The sequence below is a fragment of the Notamacropus eugenii genome, chromosome 3, assembly GCF_028372415.1.
Source record: "Notamacropus eugenii isolate mMacEug1 chromosome 3, mMacEug1.pri_v2, whole genome shotgun sequence".
Taxonomy (NCBI): Eukaryota; Metazoa; Chordata; class Mammalia; order Diprotodontia; family Macropodidae; genus Notamacropus; species Notamacropus eugenii.
The window spans coordinates 284,741,295-284,761,582 of NC_092874.1; the positions used below are offsets into that span (position 1 = coordinate 284,741,295).

Here is a 20,288-nt window from a genome sequence, read left to right on the forward strand (position 1 = left end):
ACCAGTGCTGAGTGAATTCATCAGAACCAGGAGAACACTGTACACAGTAACAGCAATATTGTGCAGTGACCGGCTCCGTTAGACTTAGCTCTTCTCAGTAATACAATGATCTAAGAAAATTCCAAAACACTCATGATGCACAATGTTATCCACATCCAGAGAAAGAACTATGGAGTCTGAATGAAGATGGAAGCATCCTATTTTCTCTTCTTTGGTATTTTTTTCTCGTGGTTTTTCCCTTTGGTTCTGATTCTTCTTTCACAACATGACTAATGTTAATATGATTGTACATGTATAGCCTATATCAGACTGCATGCTGTCCTGGAGAGGGGAGAGCGGAAGGAGGGAGAAAAGAAGTTGGAACTCAAAATCTTACAAAAGTGAATGCTGAAAACTATCTTTACATGTAATTTTGAAAAAAAGATAATTATTAAGTGGGGCAAAAAAACACTTATTGACTCCTGGTCAAGATGGCAGAGTGAAGGGGAGCAGTGCAGGCCAATTCACACCCACATACTCCAGAAAAGATAAAACAAAAGTGCCAGAAAGAACAATGATTAGGGGGGAGGAGCCAAGATGGCGGAGTAGAAAGATACACATACGCTAGCTCCGAAACCCACAGCCCATAAAATACCTGTAAAGAAGAACTCCCAACAAATTCTGGAGCAGCAGAAGCCACAGAACAAAGGAGTGGACGAGATTTCTGTTCCGGAGAGCCCTGAAAAACCGACAGGAAACATCCATTGCGCCCTGGACCCAGAGCAAAGCCCAGCCCTGCCTTGGCCGTGCAGCACCTAGAGGAGCAGATCCGAGCAGGCTTCAGGGACGTAATCTCCAGCAGCCACGCAGGTCCCTCCACCCACAGGTGACAAGGGTTGGTGAGAGGGTCTCTTTGGCTGGTTGAGAGGGGAGTGGGGTGTCCCCATAACTCAGGCCCCCTCAGGAGGAAGCAGTGGAGGCAGCAGGGGACAGGGGCTCCCAAAGCAGGCAGGAGCTTGGATCCATTGTTGAAGGTCTCCTCATAAACCCCCTTAGGGAACTGAGCCCCGAGTGGCGGCCCTGCCCCGACCTGAGCACCTGAACTTAATCTTACACTGAATAGCAGCCCTACCCCCACCCAAAGCCCTGAGGCTGGGAAGCAGCATTTGAATCTCAGACCCCAACTGTGGATCTGGAGGCGTGGTGGGGGTGGAAAGAAAACTCAGAAGTCAAGTCACTGGCTGGGAAAATGCCCAGAAAAGGAAAAAAAAATAAGACCATAAAAGGCTACTTTCTTGGTGAACAGGTATCTCCTCCCTTCCTTTCAGATGAGGAAGAACAAGGCTTACCATCAGGGAAAGACACAGAAGTCAAGGCTTCTGTACCCCAAACATCCAGAATAAATATTCCATGGGCTCAGGCCATGGAAGAGCTCAAAAAGGATTTTGAAAATCAAGTTAGAGAGGTGGAGGAAAAACTGGGAAGAACAATAAAAGACTTGCAAGCAAAGTATGAACAACAAATCAGCACCCTGCTAAAGGAGACCCAAAAAAATGCTGAAAAAAATAACACCTTGAAAAATAGGCTAACTCAATTGGCAAAAGAGGTTCAAGAAGCCAATGAGGAGAAGAATGCTTTCAAAAGCAGAATTAGCCAAATGGAAAAGGAGGTTCAAAAGCTCACTGAAGAAAATAGTTCTTTCAAAATTAGAATGGAACAGATGAAGGCCAATGACTTTATGAGAAACCAAGAAATCACAAAACAAAACCAAAAGAATGAAAAAATGGAAGATAATGTGAAATATCTCATTGGAAAAACAACTGACCTGGAAAAGAGATCCAGGAGAGACAATTTAAAAATTATGGGACTACCTGAAAGCCATGATCAAAAAAAGAGCCTAGACATCATCTTTCGTGAAATTATTAAGGAAAACTGCCCTGATATTCTAGAACCAGAGGGCAAAATAAGTATCCAAGGAATCCACTGATCACCGCCTGAAAGAGATTCAAAAAGAGAAACTCCTAGGAACATTGTGTCCAAATTCCAGAGTGCCCTGGTCAAGGAGAAAATATTGCAAGCAGCTAGAAGGAAACAATTCAAGTACTGTGGAAATACAATCAGGATAACCCAAAATCTAGCAGCTTCTACATTAAGGGATTGAAGGGCATGGAATATGATATTCCAGAAGTCAAAGGAACTAGGACTAAAACCAAGAATCACCTACCCAGCAAAACTGAGTATAATACTTCAGGGGAAAAAATAGTCTTTCAATGAAATAGAGGACTTTCAAGCATTTTTGATGAAAAGACCAGAGCTGAAAAGAAAATTTGACTTTCAAACACAAGAATGAAGAGAAGCATGAAAAAGTAAACAGCAAAGAGAAGTCATAAGGGACTTACTAAAGTTGAACTGTTTACATTCCTACATGGAAAGACAATATTTGTAACTCTTGAAACTTTTCAGTATCTGGGTAGTGGGCGGGATTACACACACACACATGCACACATACACACACACACACATACACATGCACATGCACACACACACACAGACAGACAGAGAACACAGAGTGAATGGAATAGGATGGGATCATATCTTAAAAAAAAATGAAATTAAGCGGTGAGAGAGATATATTGGGAGGAGAAAGGGAGAAATGGAATGGGGCAAATTATCTCTCAAAAAAGAGGCAGGCAAAAGACTTTTTAGTAGAGGGAAAAAGAGGGGAGGTGAGAGAAAAACATGAAGTTTACTCTCATCACATGACTCAAGGAAGGAATAAAATACACACTCATTTTGGTATGAAAACCTATCTTACAATACAGGAAAGTGGGGGAGAAGGGGATAAGCAGGGTGGGGGGGATGATGGAAGGGAGGGCATGGGGAGGAGGGAGCAATCTGAAGTCAACACTCTTGGGGAGGGACAGGATCAAAAGAGAGAATAGAAGCAATGGGGGGCAGGATAGGATGGAGGAAAATATAGTTAGTCTTACACAACACGACTATTACGGAAGTCATTTGCAAAACTACACAGATATGGCCTGTATTGAATTGCTTGCCTTCCAAAGGGAATGGGTGGGGAGGGAGGGATGAAGGGAAGTTGGAACTCAAAGTTTTAGGAACAACTGTCGAGTTCTGTTCTTGCTACTAGGAAATAAGAAATACAGGTAATGGGGTATGGAAAGTTATCTGGCCCTACAGGACAAAAGAGAAGATGGGGAAAAGGGAAGGGAGGGATGTTAGAAGAGGGGGCAGATTGGTGATAGGGGCAATCAGAATTCTCGGTGTTTTGGGGTGGTGGGAGGGGACAAATGGGGAGAAAATTTGGAACCCAAAATTTTGTGAAAATGAATGTTAAAAGTTAAATAAATAAATTAAAAAAAAAAAAAGAACAATGATTAGGAAACAAAGAAAAGTTACAGTGTTTCCTTCATCCAGCCTAAGTCGATAAGTCCAAGGCTGCAGCATTAAGGTGCCTTGGAGGCCTTCCAGCTCAAAATGTCTAGCCGAAATGCCAGAGAGCGCTAGCCAACAAGTCTCTCAAGCCTCAGGAAAGTCCGCTGTCGTTCTGGAGGCCTGAGATGCTCTAAGAGTTTACAGACTGAGCTGTCCCTGACAAAACTGAGAGCTAATTCAGCATTCAGCACCCAGGGGATACAGAACAACCTGGGAGCAGCCAGTATTCTGTACCTAACAGAAACTAGCAGAGGGGAGGATCATGACAGAAACCTGGACAACACAAATGGAGACCAAATAGGGGTCCGCCATCCCATCTAAGAAAGGAGGATCAGACAGACCCTGGACTTGACAAAAAGGTTTGAAATATGAATAAACAAAATACAAACACATCAGTAACAAAGAAATGGTGTGCTTCCGGAGATTTTTAGGGTAGAAGCTTAGAAAAAGATAGTTAAATCCACAGTGAATACAAGCAAAGTCTCAGACAGAGGTATGACTTGTCCACAAGGTCTATCAGAATTTCTGGAAGAGATGAAAGGAATCAAAATATTATAAGTAAAATGAGAGCTCTAGAGCAAAGAACTGAAAGGAGAATCAACAGCTTAGTAAAGAATGTGCAAAATCTTACTCAAGTAATAGACTCCCTGAAAATTAGAATGGAGCAAGCAGAAACAAATGATTCCATGAAGCAAGAAGAAATATTAAAACAAAAAATAGTAAAAGAAAATGGAAGATAGTTCCTATCTAAAACAACTGGCCTAGAAAATGGGTCAAGGAGATATAATCTAAGAATCGCAGAACCATCAGAAAACCATGACCACCCTCTATCTTTTGCTTCTGTCCAGCCCCCTCCCCACAAGAGTTCTGTATACCACATTCTAACAAATCATAAATGAAAACTCTCCATACCTACTGTAACCACAGGACAAAGTGAAAATAGAAAGAATGCATTAGTCATCACCTGCTGAAAGAAATCCTAAAATGACAATTCCCAGAAATGAGACAGAAAAAATCCAAAGTTTCTAAATGAAAGAAAAATACTATGACCAGTCATGCTACAAGAGTTCAAGTATCAAGAGACTACAATCAGGATTAAACAAAGACTTGGCGGTTATGATTTTAAGGGATGGGAGAGCTTGAAATACGCTATTACAAAAGACAAACAATAAAAAGCTTTTAGTCAATAATAATTTACTTAGTATAAGTGAGTATAAATAAATGTGTAAGAGGAAAAATGTACTCTTAATGAAAGAAGAAACCCAGTCACTCCCGATGAAAAGAGAGTTGAATATAATCTTTGAAACACAAAAATCAAGAGAACTCAGAAAGGCAAAATCCAGCAATTGGAAAGGCCTATACAGTAAATTTTTATAATCTAATAGGGGAAGAAGAAACAAGTGTCTCCTCAGAACCTTAATGACTTCAAGCCATCATAGAGGGAGTTAAATAAGACAAGCAGAGACCTGACAGGTCATTCTGTTCAGTTTTAATGAAAAAAAGTGAAGAAAAACAAGGTAGAAAAGAATACACTAAAGAAGAAAGAGGGAGGAACTTACTATTTGCTATAGTCAAGGGTACAAAAGAAAAAGACAAAGGAAAAGTGAAAACATATGCACTGTGGTGTATAAAAATATCAAATTCAACAGAGAGGTGAGAGCAGGGAAAGAGGGAGGAAGGCTTATGAAGGAGAGTAGACACAGGGAATTAATCATAAGAGAAATAAACTCCAACGTTGGAGAGAGCATTGTGAGAGGGAAGTAAAGGGAAAGAAAGGGCAAAAACTTGTGACCAGAATGTGATGGAGGTAAAGACTAGGGGAGCAGAAGAAAGGAAGGTCACTCACTAATGCTGAACACTCTTTCTATCTAACTACCTTCTTTGTAAAGGAGGAAGTAGAGGTAAAGAAAGGAAAGAGCGTAAGAGGAAAGAATAAAGGACAACATGCAATAAGCAATCACCATAATCATGAATGGGATGAATTCAATTATAAAATGAAAAAAGTGAGCAGAATGGGTCTAGAAAGCCGAATCCACCAATATGTTGTTTACAAGAAACGCTTCAGATTAGAGGAGGTAACAGGGGAATACAAACAAGCAGGAAGGGCAGTCATGATCTCAGACAAGGCAACAGCAGGAGATACTGTTAAAGGAGATAAACAGACAATTTACACTATGCATAAAAGGCACCAACAACCACAAAGTACCAACAACCAGTGATCACTAAATGAGAGAAGAAAGGAATTTACATATTTCACAGCTGAGCACAGATCCTTTATAAAAATGACCAGAGCATAAAAACCTCACAAACAAATTGAAGAAAATAAGAAAGATGAACCACATTCCTTATCAACCACAATGCAATAAAAACTACATTTAATAAAGGGTCTTTGAAAAAAGCATAAAAATTAATTAGAGATATAAAATTTGATTATATCATACTCTACTCATGATTACATCAATAGGTATGGAACAAGTTTTCCACAAAATATCACACTCATTTCCGCTAAAAACACAAAAAAGTGTGGGACCTTTCCTTCATATAGTCAATGGTATATGTATGTATGTATGTATGTGTATATATATATTCATATATGTATGTGTGTGTATATATATAAATAAATAAATAGAAAGTTTTATTTAAAAAATGACAAAAGATAAACATACCAAAACTTTTGAAATGCAGCCAAAGAAGTCCTGAGGGAGAAAATTTATATCTCTGAACACTTTCATCAACAAAAGAGAAAGAAACGATCAATGAATTTACCATGCAACTAAAAAAATCTATACCCCCTCCTATTTAAAACTCAATTAAAACACCAAAACAGAAATGCTGAAAATCAAAAAAATCAAGATTGATAGCAAAAAACCAAAACCAATAAAACTGATAAAACATTACTGTCTTACTGAAAATAAAAGGGAAAATCAAATAACAAATGTTATAAATGAAAAAGGAGAAACTACAAAAGATGAATATAAAAAATTTTTAGAAATTATTTTGCCCCAAATACTGACAATTTGAATGAAATGGATTAATGTCTACAAAAATATCAAATGCCCAGGTTAACAAAAGAAAAATAGAAAACTTAAACAATATGAGTTCAGAAAAATAAACTGAATAAGCCATAATGAGCTCCCAAAGGAGGAAAAAAACAAATAAAACCCAGGACTAGATGGATTTAAAACTGAACTTGATCAGATGTTCAAAAAACAATGAAATCCAATATCACAGCAACTATATGCAAAAATAGGAAAAGAAGGGATCCTACCAAATTCCTTCTATGATACAAATATGTTCTTGATACCTAAACCAAAAAGAGAAAAATCAGAGAAAGAAAACTAAAGACCAATGGCTAATGAATATCAGCACAAATATTTTAAAAGAAGTTACATCAACAAATCAAAAAGATTATACATTACAACTACATAAGATTTATATATCAGGAATGCAAAGTTGGTCCAATATTAGGAAAACTATGAACTTAACAGATCATATTAAATAACAATCAAAATTACATAGGAATAGATGCAGAAAAAGCACAAAATACAACACTTATTTCTGTTAAAAATACTAAATAGCACAGCAATAGATGGAACTTTCCATATTATGACAAGTAGTGTCTATCTAAAACCAAGACCAGGCTAGCTTTATATATAATAGAAATAAACTAGAGACCTTTCCAGTAAGGTAAGAGGGAAAGTAAGGATGCCTTTTATCACCTTATTCTTTAAGCATTACTACTAGAGATGTTGGTTATAGCAATAAGACAAGAAAAAGGAAGTGAGGGAGGGAATAAGTGTAGGCAAAAAAGTAAACAAAATCCGCACTTTTGCAAATGATGAGATGGTCTACATAGAGAATTCCATAGTCAACTAAAAAATTAATTAAAACAACTGGTAGCAAGATACAAAATAAGCCCAGACAAGTCCATCAGCCTTTCTATATACTACTAACAAAACCAAGCAAGAAGAGATTAAAAAAAAATTCCATTCACAACAACTAAAAGACAGAAAATAAATTTATGCACGTACCTGCCAAATGATACATAGGAACTATATGAATAAACTACAAAACATTCTTTACAGAAACTAAGTCAGATAGTATTATCTTGTGATAATCCCACCTATATTAATTTACTTAATGATATACTAATCAAAAATTTTAAAGTGTGTTAGAAAGGTAGGAAAAAACCAACAATAAAGCTTGTTTTAAAGAATAAGGCTAAGATTCTCAAGAGAAATAATTGAGAAAAAAAAACAAAAGGAGGAAGGAAGAAGGTCTATCAATACCAGATTTCAAACTATACTACAAAGTAATAATAATCAAAACTATTTGGTACTGGCCAAAAATTAGAAAAGTTGATGAGTGCAACAGATTACTTACATAATAGAGAAGCAAATGAACATAGTCATGATGCTTAATAAAGCCAGAGACTACAACTAGTGGGTAAGGATTCTACTCAGCCAAAAAAATGCTAAGAAAACTAAAAGTTAATTTGGGAGAAAATGAGGTTTGGAATAGCATTTTACACTATAATGAGTTCCAAAAGAATACATAACTACATATATGAAAGGTCTAATTACAAACAAATGAGAGGATCAAAGAAGAAAGTACCTTTCTGACAACTGAAAAAAAGGAAAAGTTTGTGACCAGATAATATTTTGATGACACAAAAGTGGTAACAAATTTTTGCACAAACAAAAGCAATGCAACCAAAATTGAAAGGGAAAGAGTAAAGCACTTAAGCACATCATTCATTTCAGCAAGCAATTTATTAAGTATCTACTATGTGCCAGAAACTATGCTAAGTGCTTTACAAACATATCTTCTCATTTGATTCTCACCACAACCATGTAAGGAATACAATAAAGGAAACTGTGGCAAACAGAGGTTAAATGATTTGCCCAGGGTCACAACTACTAGGCGTCTGATGGCAAAATTGAACTCAGGTCTTCCTGGCTCCAGGCCCACTGCTCTATCCAAGATAAAAGAGGAACTAATTCAAATACATAAGAATGACAGCCATTCTCCCAAGATAACTGGTCAAAGGAACTGATCAGAGAAATCCAAGCTATTAACAGACATGGGGGAAAAAAGAAACTCCAAATCACTAAATAATTACAGAAATGCAAATTAAAACAACTCTGAGTTTCCACTTCAACACCCATCAGACTGGTTAAAGATGACAAAAGGAAAATGATAAGTCCCCAAAATCATTCAGTTGTAAAGAGACAATACTACTAAGCCTATACCCCAAAGATAGACAAAAAAAGAGAAAAAAGAACTGTATGCACAAAATTTTTATAGCACCTTTTTTTGTTGAAGCAAAATTGGGAACAAAGAGGTGCCTGTCAACTGAGAAACAGCTGAATAGCTGGTCTAGAAAAGGAATGGACTATGACCAACGAAACAACAAAAGAGAATCCTGGGAACACTTTTTTGAAGGACAAAGAGTAAAGGGAACTGAGCCTGAAGAACAATCTGTACAGTAACAACACCGTAAAGAAAAAAGGTTCAGACTGTGGACTCTGACCAGTACCTTAGCTGGTCAGGCCTATAGAGGCTGGATGACAATGCCTGCTCCCCATCTCTTAACAGGGTGGCAACAGACCCAATGTGGAGAATGTTAGGCACACATCTGGGGGCATGGTAAACATGTAGATTTGCTGTGCTTGATTCGGCATATTTGTTAAAGGACTATATATTTCTTTCAGTGTGGAGGGGGAAGTTAAAAAAAATGTGTTCATGACAGCAATGGATTTTGTGATACTGCGCAAAGAGCACTGATCATAGATCATACACCAAAAAAAGAATCTGTTCCCCCTTCAGTTATGCAAATAAGAACCAAAACCCTAAACAGTATTACTGCTCCTTCTCCCATGTATGTGGTCATGTTAAGCGAATACAATAAAAATACCAGTATTTCCTAAAGTAATGTGTAGACTTAATGGAATACTCACGTACCATTGGCCTGAAATCAGATAAAACCCTAACAAAATTCACAGGGAAGAACAAGGAGACATGATCAAGAGAAGAAGCTCTGGGGAAAAAAATCTGATGGAAGGAATGAAGAAATGTTTATCATACAAATGGATCAACTAAGCTTAACAAAGAGCTGATATGACTGAAACTGACAATAGGTTAAAAAAACACATAAAAGTAAATCAATGGAAGAGAATAGAACCAAAAATAGAAACAAATATATATAAAAATTAATGCTGGATTTATCAAAGATTAAAACACCCGCAAAAAAATCCTAGAAAAACAAAAAAACTTGTATTTGAACCATATGAGGAAAAATGGGTATGGATCTATAGTTCCTACTATATGCTACTCTGAACTCTAAGAGTTTGGAACAGTGATCTAAGAGATTTTAAAATTATTTCTAAAATAATTCAAATTTTTAAAATTTTTTTTAAAAATTTCTAAAATTGAAGTATATTCATCTCATTTCTGGAGGAAAAAGTTGTTTATCATACAAATGAAAATCAACTAATGGTGACAAAATCAATAGGTTAGATTTCTATAAAGATAAAAGGAATGCATATGACAAAAAAGCTGTCTTCCCAAATAAGAAAAGACTGGGAGAAAACATCTGTGGCAAATACATCTGATCAAAATCTGACATTCAGAATCTATAATAAACTGGTACATATTTCTGAGATTCACAATCATTACCTAACAGTAAGAGGATCAAGGGTCATAACTGACAACCTTTAAAAGAGGAAATACAGATATTTAAGGACTACCTGAAAAAGTGCTCAAAATCTCAAATTAAAAACAATTTTGAAATGACTTTAAGACAGCACTTTGTTCCCCAAATGGCAAAAATAACTAAAAATTAAACTTAATGAGGCTGCAGGAAAATAGACAGTTACACCGTCCTGTAATGACTGTAGCTTTATGGAGAGCAATCTGGCAAACTTGTGATCAAGACAGGAGGTGGAGCACGAAGGAGTGAATTTAGGGATGGCTTTGGAGGAAGGAAGAGTCAAGTTCAATGTAGTCTCTAACAAACACCAGCTATGAGACTCTGATCAAGTCCCTTAAGCTCTTGGCGGCTTAGACAGCAAAGGCGCTCTGTTGCAGATGTGAAGGGGAGTTTCCAGAACAGGCATCCCCTCCATGGTTAGAATTCCAGGTGCTGACTCTATAGCTCCCCAACAACTCCCGCTGATCAAGCACTGTTCTCACAGCCACTTGGTGCAACCTCTCTCTTTTCTAGCCCACGTGTTCTTTACAAAGCATGGGCTGTCATTCCTTCTAACAGATGAAGAACATGACGCTGTGAGAGACAGGTGAAGCAATGTGTTCTGCGTTACACAGCAAGCCGAAAGGTAGAGATAGGCTATAATATGAATCACAAATATGACCTAACATAACCATGTGCTTTGCTAATGCCACTGTTGGGACTACATACTAGAGACATTAATAAAATAAAAAGATTTGCTGGTCTAAAAGTAACCTTTGTTGTTTTATGATAGTAAAAATCAGAAATAATCAATGACTAGATGAATGAAGATATGCTAACATAACTGTGCCATAAAAGTAAAATCAGATATATGAAAGGCATTTCATTATTCAAAGTAATTCTGCTGTGAATCCCTCTGTAACACAAGATCCCTCAGTTCCCCTTGACCCTACCTGATCCATTTTGACATTTAAATGTTTGGATACTGGGTCTTGGCAAGTGAGGCACAAGCCTGGACAGACCATGCAGACATCCAATTTTATCCAAAATAAGTCATTTTAAACACTTAGTAAGTCTTAATAGTTTTGTTTCACCTCTCTAAGATGTTCCAGTGCAGTCAATGATCATCTCTGTATGAGTGAACTGTCACATTAACAATAAACTTGGTGGATTTCCCATGATACATTTTTGCTTCTGGCAATGTTTTCTCCCTACTTTTGGATTCTTTTTGGCCATCTCACCCCCTCTGTTATTTCTATGAACTGAAGAAGCATAAGCAAAGTGACTGAAATATTAACCAAAACAAAGGTTAATGTGGAATGTAGCATCTTGGGAAAACAGAAACAAGGTACACCAGAGTCAGACAGAACTGATTTTGGACCACATCCATGCCATCATGTAGGGCTGTGGCTGTCCACTACAGAAATAATTACAAGAGCTCTAGCTAGGAAAAATCACTATTTACTGGGTTTAAATTATGGTTCTGAAAAATGCTGTCCTAGGAAATTCTCTTACCAGGTTAGGGTCGTAGTACGCTTCCTGGGTTGGAGGGATGTTGTTTATCTGAGTGACGTTATTAGGGAGCATTTTAGAACAATTTATCAACATGTGCTCCAGACCTGTCAAATCCTAACATAAGAAAATAAGAACAAACAAGTTATAAGCATTTCAGGGACTAGTAGTATTTGCTTTTTTAAGAAAATGGTGTTCAAGGGCAGAATGAAATATCTAAAAATGCTAAAATAGTATATTTAAAGTTGACTGTGCAAAACATTAAGAAACCCATTAAAAATAGAAAAAGGTATATTGTGGAGTGCACAGGGCTGGCCTCTGAGAGGCAACTTCCTAAGAGCACAAACTGCAAAGCAATTACTCATGTGCACTGGCTGAAGGCCTCTCTCCTGGAAGAAGGTCCTTATCCTGGGAAATCAAAGGTTGATCTCTGGCCCCCTCTTCCCAAGGTCAAAGCAAATATTTTATACAAGTCTCCAAGCATTCCTTCAAACATGGCTGTGAGGATAAAAGAAGAGGCATGTGCTTCATGGCTTTGGGGACTGTGGCCTTTCTCTTTAGTTCTTGTGGCTAGACCTCCACAGCCTTTCAGCTCAATTCACCTCCCATCCCTCTCCATTCCAGAAAGGAGACAGAGAAAAGAACACTGACTCCGCAAAGGACCTGGGCTCAAATCTGGCATTGTACGACTTGGGGCAACTCCTTTCATCTCAGTTCAGGGCCTCAGTTTACTCGTCTATAAAATGAGGCCGGACTAGACGCCACATCCAACTTTGATCTATGGATCTAGCCCTGCCTGAAATAGTCCAAAGCTTGAATGAGGCAAGCCAGAGAGTCCCGAGGTCTTCTACCCATGAAAAGGGAAATGGAAGATCATTTTAAATGCATTTTTAGCACAGTCAGTTGTCAGGCCTTTCCCAGGTGACATGACTCAAAAAATCTGCCCTGCTAAAGAATCAGACATTAAAAACAAACTTCATATAATAGCCAGCCTTAACTTAGGCTACATTCTGATACAAGTTTAAAAAAAAAAGACACTGGCAGGTGCTTTTCCCAACAAATACATATTGCCTTTTGTTTGAGTCATAATGAAATTTTAATCTCTTGGGGGAACAAAAGCAAAATCTCAAAAACTCAAGCTGTCATTTTGTTGAGTAACTACTGCAATCCCCCAGGTCTAAATCTAGAATTTCACTGCATAAAGCATGAAAGGTATTTTTTTAAAACACTGCCCATAACCATTCTGAAGCAGTACACAAAGGTCCATGTTCTTGTCTTACTCACACCCCTCCCCCGAACATGTCCACCCTACAGTCACATCTCTAGTTAGTACCTGCAAGCTTAAAGGCAGGTCATGAATCCTTGTAGCTAACGTCCGAATCTCCCTATCTGACAAGATGCCGGACTGGTCGGTGTCAACTTCATCGAACACCTGAGCGACGTTCAGTGGTTGTAGAGCGCTCATGAGATAGTAGAAATACGAAAAGGCAAACTGCATGTCCTCAGAGTGGCGTACTTTGTGAACAGAAGTCTTGTCAAATTCTTCAGGAAACCTAGTCCGATATAATACAGGGAGATCAGAGCTGGCTCCGTGCAGAGTATTAGTATGCCATAAAACAGGGAGGTCCAGGCTGGTAAAGTGTACGCGATGGCTACAATAATGTAAAGGGAAGGAACAACTGCATCCTATATGATTCTGAAGAGCAAAGCTGGCCTGGATTACAGCTGAGAAATCCGCTCATCCTTTCACTGGGGGACTGTGGCTGTGAAGTAATGCGTATACTGTCAGATACAGGTGGCATACTGGTCGGTTGGTTTTGCTCAATGGCTTTTCTTCTAACTCTTTAAACATCTGTTATATTATGGTTCCATAGCTGTACATGTATAACCTGTATCAGATTCCTTACTGTCTCAAGGAGGAGTAAGAGCAGGGAGGGAAGGACAGAATTTGGAACTCGAAATCTTGAAATTGTTAAAAATTGTTTTTATACGTAATTGGGGGGAATAAAATATTACTTAAAAATATTTATTACAAGAGCTCACTGGGCAGATGTGAGGAGGGGGAGGAGAAGGATTTACCTGGAACTGATGAAACAATCAAGAATTTAAAAGCAAACTTTAAAAAAGGTTTTGAAGAATGAAAACAAGTCCAGAGGCGACCTTTGCTCCGGTTTAGATAGCTAGGTCAACATGTCACCAAATTCTGCTGCCACAGATCCCAAACAGCGGACACTTAAGTCTAGAAACAGCCCCTTTTACTTACATATCCTGTAGTTCTTGCATAACAATGCGGTCGATCATATGAGGCATATGGGCAGGGACTTTACGAGATGTAAATCCAAACTTGCTGTTTAGAATCTTATTTACGTATCGAAGTGAATCAGCAAACGTATCTTTTAGCTGCCTTCCAACATATCTGCTATCTGTGAAGTAGGACAATTGTTTCTTTAACGATTCTTCTTCCTAAGAAATTCATAAAAAATACAGAAGATTGTAAAATGAAAATGACCGAAAAGGAAAGAACTGGGTATAAAAAGAAATAACAACGATGATCAGTGAAGGAAAAACCCAACGTTCTAAGTTTAGGACAAGATGGCTTCACTGATAATCTAAGGCTGCCTAGGCAGCAGAAACTGTAGTTTAGTTTTTAGCAAGTGCTTTGAATGGGCTGTTCCTAGGGCAACAGCATTTGCCAACATTATTATGGACTTGCACACCTTTTGCTTTTCTGCTGATATGGAGACCTGTGTCTATTTGTGCTCTGAAGAACACACAGTATCAGAAGTCAACATGGACAAGTTAAGAATTGTGTAGTTACAAAAAAAGGATGGTTCCTAAGACCTTAAACGCAGAGAAAGAAGCATAAGGTTTCTTGCGTTGGCAAATACAAAATGGGAGAGGCCAAATTAGCCACAAATATGGTGGATGACACAAGACCATCATCTCACTTCATCTGAATAAACCAGCAACGAGGACAAATAAAAGAGCCTACGTTTGAAATGTGTGACAAGGAGTGCTGCAGGAACCCCAGTCCTCTTGCCAGAGGTTGCCCAAGTGGGAAACACTGCAGAATGTTAACAGAGATCATTTAGTCCGCAACCCTAATTCAGCAGAAGAAACTAAGGCCTAGAAAGACTGAATGACCTGCTCAGGGACACAGAGCTGGTCAGGGATGTACCAGGGCTCAGGCCTTCTGATGGTCAAGTGCTCCACCCATTGCACTACACTGCCTCTCCTTCTGTTGCTAGACAGAACTATTATCCCAATCCTGCCTTCCTCTGACTGCTGTGCCCCTTCCCAATTTTTTATGAGAGGGAAGCAGGCAAGTAGTGGGGATGGGGCAATGAACAGATAAAAACTTTTGGAATCGTGATGATCGGGACACACAACCTGCCTCTATTGAACATGGGCTCCATGATCCCGAACAACTCTCTCAGCCTCTCAATGCACCAAGCAACAAGCCCCAAGACGATCAAGCTAAGAGCAGTGCCCCTTGGGGGAGCTTCTTCCCTGGGAGTCGCCTACAATGAGATTCTAAGTCCCAACAAAAGAAACATGACCTGGCTGGGTCCATCCACCAATACTCTTCCTTCCCTCTCCTACCAAGCCCCTTCCTGCATTTCCTGCAGCCCCCCTCTCTTCCTTTGGGAGATGGCTCAAGCTCCATCTTCTGCATGAAACACCCCATGATGAACAACCCCAGGCAGTAAGTGTAAAATGATCGTTTTTTTCCTTCTAAACAAGAAAGCTGAATGTGACTTACCTCAAGAAGATCTTGGAAATACTTCCTTTTTTCCCAAGGCAAGAATCCTGGATAGCTCCCACCATATTCCTGAAGTTTTCTTCCAGGCCATACTCCACCATTGCCTAGCTCACTGTCAGCAGCATGCCCTTCAGTAAGCCTCTCCTCCTTTCCCTGGGCCCTTTGGTCTTGGGTTGGGACAACTGTGGTTCTTCTGAAGCCAACGCCATCCCCAACTTTCTTGGTAGAAGCATTACTGGTTCGGTCCTGAGATAAAGAGTGATACTGATGCCTCTCATCTGCCTTGACTGTCCCGCCAGTCCCTCTGACTGCAAAGTCTATTTTCTTCACACCATCAGCATTTTCTGAATTTTCTTTGGGGAGGTTGGTATGATGCTCACTTTTTGAGGAGTCTTTTTCCCTTTTTACAATCTGGTTAGCTTTCACTTCGATGACTTGAGCTCCTTTCAGAAATGGTCTCAGCAGGGCAGACTTGGACAGGTTATATCCCTTCAGAGTAATGTCACCACCCTCCAGCTTTCCATCCAGCTTCTTCAGACTCAGTTGAACTTCTTTCGGAAGTTCAGAGACATTTACAAGGGGTATTTTTATAGTTTCCTGAAAGCCATCTGCATGTTTCTTGTACTTTGGGAAGCGTTTTTCTTCTGGAACATCTTCAAATAGGATTTCAGCCTCTGGTAGAGGCGTGGTGGGGCTAACCAGACTTGAATGAGGCTTCTCGGTGGTAATATTAGGTTTTGGCTCCTCCCTAGTGTCCACTTCTACTGAGATCTGCATTTTAAACTCTTGGTTGTTTTTATTTTGAAATGTGAGGTTGAAATGTATGGTGGTGGCATTCATGCCAGTGTACAGTATGAGGTGGATTGTCTTCCACTTGTTAGCAACAGAGGCATGGCGGATGATTGGATTGTCACTGTAGGCCCCCTCAATTCCTCTTTTGGCAATGTCCGCAAAGCTGAAATAGGGGAGGCATTCTCCCTTGGGGATAATGTAGTGAGTCTGGTTCAGGATGAGAGTCACTTTGTATAATTCATCAAAATGATCTAGAAAAAATACCGTAACACTTGAATGTTTTGCATTGGTAGAGGGAAGTTCAGTCCTGCACCAATGAAATCACAGATCTGGTATTAAAAAAGGGGGCAGGAGTAGATCTTTTTCTTCTTTTCTCTTTACTTCTCACTGCTAGACCCTAGGCAAGCTGCAAACATTGGCCATGGGCATGCACACTTGAGACTGACTCTGCCATCTCTACCAATGAGTCTTGCAGTTCCTTTGTGCCTCAGCTTAAGACTCTAATCTTCATCTACCCTCAACCAGAAGTGATTCCTTTTCCAACCCCTCTCGTGAATTCATTGCACCTTTTTTTTGTGATGGCCCCCTCTGATGCACTCGGAACAGTCTTATTTGTCATATATATGCACATTTGTTTGCCATGAAAAGTGTAAGCTCCCTGGAGACGGGCAAAGTACCAGTTTTCACTTCTATATCCCCAGTAACCAAAGCCTTGAACACAGGAGATACTTAATAAATATCAAGGAGATAAGGCACTATGCCAGTACATCCCAGGGGCTAATTTCATTTTTCTGTACACTTATTTCCAATACAATACATTTAAGCCAAACTTGTGTGATCCCATCCCGAAACTTTTTATCATTGTTTCTGTGTATGTGTATCTATCTTGCTTTCAGCATTTTTTGAAATCTGAGATTACTTAGCTAAAATAACCAAATGCCAGTAACAGGAGGAAAAGAAACTTTCTCAGTTTCTACAGTATTCAAAAGGACCATGTCCTCTCAGTCCCAACTTAGAAATGTACCATGATTTGGTTCTGAGCCAAAATGTAATTTTACAGAAGAGTCCCTTTAAAAAAAGCACTCAACACTTTTCAACAACATACTCATCCCTTCCATCAGCAGGTCACGTACCTTGTCCACAGTCGCCAGCATCAAAGCCACAAGACAACACATTGCACGCCTGATCACAGAACTTATCTGCGAGCCAAGAATTGGCACACCCCTGGTTACAGTAAGAGATACCACTTATTCCACCACCAAAATGCCAGGGGGGTCCAACTGCCCTGCCACTGTGGCTACCCCCTGGAGCAACATATCGGTTGTTGCCACTGTTACCTGAAAGAGAAGAGACTGATTCTTACCACACTGTTTTGAAAATGTAATGAATTTACCTCTGTTCTTGGAAATGACTTCCTCTCTGTTTCTCATACCGGATACTTATCTCCCACCTCTGTGTCTTTTCATTTGCTGGTTTCCATGTCTAGAATGCACTTCCTGCTTACCTCTACATTACAGAATACCTCTTCTCCTTCGAGGTATAACTTAAACCTTACCTTCTATGAAGCCTTTCCCTATCTGCCACAACTCTAGAGCTCCCTCTCCTTAACTATCCTGTAGTTACTCTTTTGAAATTCATTCTGCACTTACCATGTGCACTTTTTGTCTCTCTCAATAGAATAAAAGACCCCTGAAAGCAGGCACTGTTTCATCCTTTGACCTTGTGACCCCAGATCTGACCCAGCACAAGGTCTAGGACACAGTAAGTGCTTAATAAGTGCTGGCTGGGCCATGAGTATACACAGGAAGAGCCTCAAGTTCTAGGCCAAATTCGAGTGGGTCCTAGGTGTACGACTACAGGTAGGTCCCTCTGCAGTCTCAGGTATCTCATCTGTGAAATGGGCATTACTTAGCTCCTCTACTCCCTTATCTCACCAGGCTACTGTGAGGAATGTGCTTTGTTGTGATTATTCAGGACTGAGCATTTTTTTGTTCTTTTATTATTTAATCTCTTCAGTCCTGTCTGACTTTCCATGACCCATTCAGGACTTCTTGGCTGAGAGGCTGGAGGAGTTTGCCACTTCTTTCTCCAGATCATTTTACAGATGAGGAAACTGAGGTCAACAGGGTCAACTGACTAGACCAGGGTCACAGCTGGTAACTGTGTGAGGCCACATCTGAACTCAGGTCTTCCTGGCTCTAGGCCAGGCGCTCTCTCCACTGCACCAGCTCACTATGCTTTGGAGACCTTAGTCATTACATTCTTTAAGAAATCAATGGCAGCAATTTAGGCTTGGCACCTGAGGCATTCCAGATTTACTCACTTTAAATCAGTAAAAAGGTTGCTCTCAGATTCCCAGCTAGCACAGGGACAGTGCCTTCTAAGTAAAAGAAGAGACAAACTCTGACTGATTGTACAAGCTCTAACACTGCTTGTTTTACAATGGACCTAAGAAGTGTTTCCTCCCTGTGTCTGCACCCATTCTTACCCAGGCAATCTCCTCCATCCCAATCACATGCTGAATTATTACAGGCCTTATCACAGTAACCATCTTTAATCCAGGAGCCGGGGCAGCCCTCAGCACAGTTGGGAACAGGCCAGGTCAAATAAACCTACAGGGTAATAAGAGAAGTGGTTAACTTCTTGTATCTCTATCAACAGGTCAGGACTCCAAAAACCTATCTACTGGACACTTGGAAAAAGTCCAGTGCCAGAGGCTCAGATCTCAGCCAGTCAAAGGCTAAACAACTGACAGTTGCTTCCAGATTCATTAACAGCAACCAGAGCACTTGGTTCAGCTCCTTGTTCCGCTGATCCCCTCCCTCCCTTCTTGCTTTCTCCCCCTTTTGCCATCTCTCTCTTTGTTCTCATGGTGCCCGTTCCCACACCTGCCCCTCACCCTGTTTAATTACTCTGCCTGTAGCTGGCACCTTGGGAATACAGCTTCTTGAGATCTAAACATTTAATGACCATCCCTGAGCCTAGAAAAACTGGGTTCAGCTCTGTTTCTGCCACGGCTTTGCATCACTCAGAAAAGAGCTACCTCCTTACAGTGAAATGTTATTGTAAGGGAAATAGACTGCCTTGCCAGCTCTTCCTGAAGTGCAGAATCCTACCTGCTGGAAGGGAGCCTGGCATCTGCCCTAGCCCCAGGCATCCCTGCCCAGGCTCCTCCAGACCACCATTCACCTCTGAATGGAACACCATCCATCACACCGAAGGTCGGCCTGTCTCCCAGTAACTGCACCTCACTGGAGCCCTCTAGGGGCCCAGACATTAAGACTACCTCATTCTTTCCCACAGGACAACCCGCCAGAGCCTAGACAGCCACCATGACCTCCCTGGCTCACCTCAGGATGTGGCTCTGAGTCTCCTAAATGCCTGTCACCCCTTCAGCAACTCCACCTCTCCCGTGAAGGGTGATTCCTAGATCTAAGCCACTCTACAAACATGGTCTTGCCAAAGTCGCTAAGTGCTCAGCCTTCCGTTCCAGTGTTGGTGTCTTCTGCACACTGCTGGTCCCTGAATGCAGCACACTATCTCAGGCTCCTTGGGAGCCCTCTTTCCTCACTGACACAGGCTTACAGGCTGTGTCTGAGGTCGATTAGGACTCCAAATCTTTTTCCATCCATCTACTGCCATGGCCTCACACATCTTGCTCTGGTGCCTGTTAGGTACCCACCTGCAAGCTTCACACTTCCTTGTAAACTGCATTTTGTAACAAGTGGCCTGTGGTTCTAAAGTCTATTGGGATCACAGGATAAATTTAAAAGTGAAAGCATTTTGGCGGTCATTCATTTTACAGGTGAAGAAACAGGCTGAGATGTGAACTCAGGTCCTGAGAGGCAGCAAGGCAATATGGCGGCTGAGCACCCAAACTCGCAGAGTGCTGATCCTGCTCAGACACAAGCTGTGTGAGCCTGGCCATGTCACTTTACTTCTCTGCACCTCAGTTTCCCCATCTAAAAATGAGGAGAAGTCTCTATGATCCTTCAATGATTAAATCCAGCACACTTCTCACTGCACCAGGCTGCCTCCTTTTAGGATTACCAAGGCCAAATGAAAGGCTCAAGGGTGCAACTCTCTAAAATAATCACT

The 20,288-nt window shown here is 40.3% G+C and overlaps 1 protein-coding gene across 2 annotated transcripts in view; it reads right to left on the bottom strand.

Annotated features, from left to right (window-relative positions):
- Positions 1-20,288, bottom strand: part of GNPTAB (N-acetylglucosamine-1-phosphate transferase subunits alpha and beta) — a 93,755-nt gene that overhangs the window by 20,159 nt on the left and 53,308 nt on the right. The window contains exons 11-17 of one of the 2 annotated variants that reach the window (XM_072655731.1): positions 18,679-18,802; positions 17,324-17,527; positions 15,399-16,441; positions 13,899-14,098; positions 12,969-13,188; positions 11,639-11,752; positions 426-718 (exon numbers count right to left, since the gene is read on the bottom strand). In XM_072655731.1, the coding sequence (XP_072511832.1) occupies positions 452-718; positions 11,639-11,752; positions 12,969-13,188; positions 13,899-14,098; positions 15,399-16,441; positions 17,324-17,527; positions 18,679-18,802 (2,172 nt within the window). In that variant the 3' untranslated portion in view covers positions 426-451. Of the gene's footprint in view, positions 1-425; positions 719-11,638; positions 11,753-12,968; positions 13,189-13,898; positions 14,099-15,398; positions 16,442-17,323; positions 17,528-18,678; positions 18,803-20,288 lie in introns of those variants that run through there. The other variant, XM_072655730.1, reaches the window with a different exon arrangement.